General features: G+C 33.5%; 1 protein-coding gene across 1 annotated transcript; it reads right to left on the reverse strand.

Annotated features, from left to right (window-relative positions):
• Positions 1–112: 112 nt before the first annotated feature.
• LOC103522371 (vacuolar protein sorting-associated protein VTA1 homolog) lies at positions 113–2,121 on the reverse strand. Its single transcript, XM_008487471.3, has 5 exons — positions 1,904–2,121; positions 1,429–1,724; positions 907–1,086; positions 396–616; positions 113–304 (listed from the first exon to the last, which is right to left on the reverse strand). Exons 1-4 carry the CDS (start codon positions 2,065–2,067, stop codon positions 471–473), a joined length of 786 nt encoding a protein of 261 aa, XP_008485693.2. The 5' UTR covers positions 2,068–2,121; the 3' UTR covers positions 113–304; positions 396–470.
• Between the last annotated feature and the right edge of the window lie 978 nt (positions 2,122–3,099).

A 3,099-nucleotide genomic window follows, 5' to 3' on the forward strand; every position in this document is an offset into this window, starting at 1 on the left:
TAGTGTGTAAGTCGTCTTATAATATTGTAAATTTTGTTTATAGGTACATATATTTATATTTGTGTATTATTTCTATTAAGACCTTTTTTTGTGAAATGTACACTCCAACTGGTGTGGTGGTTTAATAATACATTTTATCGAATCAAATGACAATTACATAAGGCAGATTAGTAAAAATAGACTATACAAATACATATTTTTTATTTAATGACTTGATTGAATAAGAAAAGCAAAGCTTAATGACTTGGTGCTAAATGTGGTGTAGCGTATGTAAAATATAAATTGCTTGCTCTACATAATGACAAATAAAAAACTTGCATCCTTTTGTCGCCATCTTTTTTTTCCAACAAATCCACTTTTTTTTTATTATTAGCATTTGAACTAGTAAATGGAAGTGTTATTCAATGCTTTTGGTTATTTAATAATTTTGTGAAAAAATAGAGAAATAGAAATTTGAATCTGACGTGAATTCAAGATTCACGCCCCGTGTTCAAGATGTTTAAAACTTTAATTAGATTGCTCTTGGCTTCCTTATAATCATCATAGTTGAGAGCACTGCTTGCGAACTTGATGTACTTCTGACATTTATTGATCAACTCTGCTTCTATGTACGATACTGAAAACAATAAAAAGCATACAGAAATTCAGAATGTGGTTCTATCAAATTATTAGACTTCGTCCAGACTGATCTAAAGGTTCGCTTATTGGTGGTCAACTTTTGGAGTGTACTCAGCCTTGTGAAGAAGGGACTTCTACTTGAGTAGCAACCAGTGGCACGGTAAGTCAGAATAGAATTTGAAGTAGTAAAACGTTTACTTGTGACCGGATTTCTAGGAAAATTGTGATATAGTGATATGTCTTTCGCATAAAACAAAGAATATGTCCATAATATTGAAAATAACTTACTTTCTTGTTCTGGTTGAGTCACAAGGGCTGGCATAGCAGGTTGCGGGGCGGGGGTGGAAGGAGTAGATGGGGTAACTGCTGGAGAAGGGAAAGAAGGAATTGATGGTCCAGGAATCGATGGTCCTGATATTGATGGACCAGGCAAGTTTTGTGGCATTGATGGAGGGGATGGTAGCGTTCCTGAAACAGGGAATAGAAATAATTGTTGTTTTCAAATGCTTGGAGTTGCCTATTAGGTCATTTTCCCCATGGAAATAATTAAACTACTTACATGGGTGGTATAGCTAAATTGATCTAGCACATTAAATCAATCTAGGCGCACGGCAGTGCGCCAGGCCAAGTTCCGGCCTGAGCACGCCAGTGTGTAGAAGTTTACACTAAATAATAATTTGACATATTGTACAAGCTATCATCATTTTATCTAGACAAGAGTAGAAGTGAGTAGGTATCTACTTATTTAGTAAATGTACTTGTACAAGAAGGGAAATATATTTTGAAAAATAATAATAATAAAAATCTTACCTCCTGAAGAAGTGGGTGCAGGAAATGAAGGAGTAACATCTTCATTAGAATTCTCCCTTGGAGGGGAAGGCAACTGATCATTCGAGTTCTGACTAGACAAGCTGGGACCTTCTGAACCTTCTCCGCTTTCTGGTGGGCCTGGGATGGGTGTTTCTCCACTTTTCAAACAATTGTGAATGTAAGCTGCTTTCCATTTGGCATACTTTTTGTTCTGTTCTATGTCCTCTGAGGTTTCACCAAATGTTTGGAGAACATCCATCAATATACTTGCAGTGTAGAATGCTTTGACCACATTTCTGAAAAGAAAAAAAAATCCAATTTGCAATACCTATCAACTTGCTCACATTTTTTCTTCTAGTTTTAAAGGTTGTTGTCCCCCTTCCTTTTATTAGTAATCTAATCTCCTTTTCATTCAATACAAAATAGGTATACAGGTTTTTATTTATTTGAGAAACAAAGTGAGAACAAAACTTACTTATTAAAAGTAGAAGCTCTATCCATTGAATCTGCCCACTGGAACAATTTCAAAGCATAATTTTCAATATAAGCTTGAGCTGCAGTCTCGTTCATAATTGTGTCATTATCTCGGTGTGTTTTCTTTTCTTGTTCCAGCCAATCCATCAGTTTCAATAGCAACATTTTTGCTCCATCAGAAGATTTGTCTATTTTCAGAGCCTTTTGAAGTGCATGAAGTCTACCTGTAAATACCAATTTGACAAAGTTATATAAATAGTGATTGATAAATCGGAATTACGGAGTTATAAAAGATAGGTACTTTTAGGTGCCTAGGAGTTTCATCTCTTAGCAAAGTGACCATTTCCCGCAGAGGACCTAGTTTCTTTGACGGAAGAAACCCTATAACTTCCCTTTATTATTTAATTTTACTTTTTGTTATTTATTAATTTTTTGAAGACTGTGAAAGAATAAAAATGAGAACCAAAACTTTTGGAATTACGGAGTTATAAAAGATACTTTTAGGTGCCTAGGAGTTTCATCTCTTAGCAAAGTGACCATTTCCCGCTGAGGACCTAGTTTCTTTGACGGAAGAAACCCTCTAACTTCCCTTTATTATTTAATTTTACTTTTTGTTATTTATTAATTTTTTGAAGACTGTGAAAGAATAAAAATGAGAACCAAAACTTTAATAATACTGGTATTATGTTGGTATACTTTCGAGTATAAAAATTTCCCAACAGTCTAAAATGCTGGTCCACGACTGAGCATCACAGTGCTCGCCTTTATATTTTGTCAAGTAAAATATCTAGTTTAATTATTATTTATTTATTACTACTTCTAATAAAAAAAAGCTCAATACAATGCATATTACTACAGAATAGGATTATAGGTAATTCTTAAAAGTAAGTAAGTATTGCTTAAGTATTTATTTGAATCCCTCTATTGATTAGGTATAATTTTTTTGTACATATTTTATTTTTAGTCATTTAGATTCTAAATAGATTAATTCGAATTTCAAGTCTCTCTATATTTAAATTTAGCGGGAAATTTTTTGCTTCCCAGAGAAAAAAAAAATTGTACCAAATTTTGTTTTTCTCCAAAAAGTGACAAGTGAAGCTCGGGAACTTGCTGAAATTTAGGGAAATTCAAGTAAAAGTTCTAAAAACTGTACCCCTAGTGTTTGACTGTGATTGGTAAGTTCTAAACACCTCATGC

This window comes from Diaphorina citri, unplaced genomic scaffold (genome assembly GCF_000475195.1).
Source record: "Diaphorina citri unplaced genomic scaffold, Diaci psyllid genome assembly version 1.1 scaffold8118, whole genome shotgun sequence".
Lineage (NCBI taxonomy): Eukaryota > Metazoa > Arthropoda > Insecta > Hemiptera > Psyllidae > Diaphorina > Diaphorina citri.

What these genes read in the sequence shown, in the direction of transcription:
- LOC103522371 (XM_008487471.3), bottom strand. Translation starts at nt 2,067, where the DNA reads ATGTTGCTATTGAAACTGATGGATTGGCTGGAACAAGAAAAGAAAACA. An exon ending in AGAGCTTCTACTTTTAATAA is followed by an intron (nt 1,725 to 1,903) that starts GTAAGTTTTGTT and finishes TTTTCTTTTCAG; the next exon opens with AAATGTGGTCAAAGCATTCT. An exon ending in GACTCAACCAGAACAAGAAA is followed by an intron (nt 617 to 906) that starts GTAAGTTATTTT and finishes TATTGTTTTCAG; the next exon opens with TATCGTACATAGAAGCAGAG.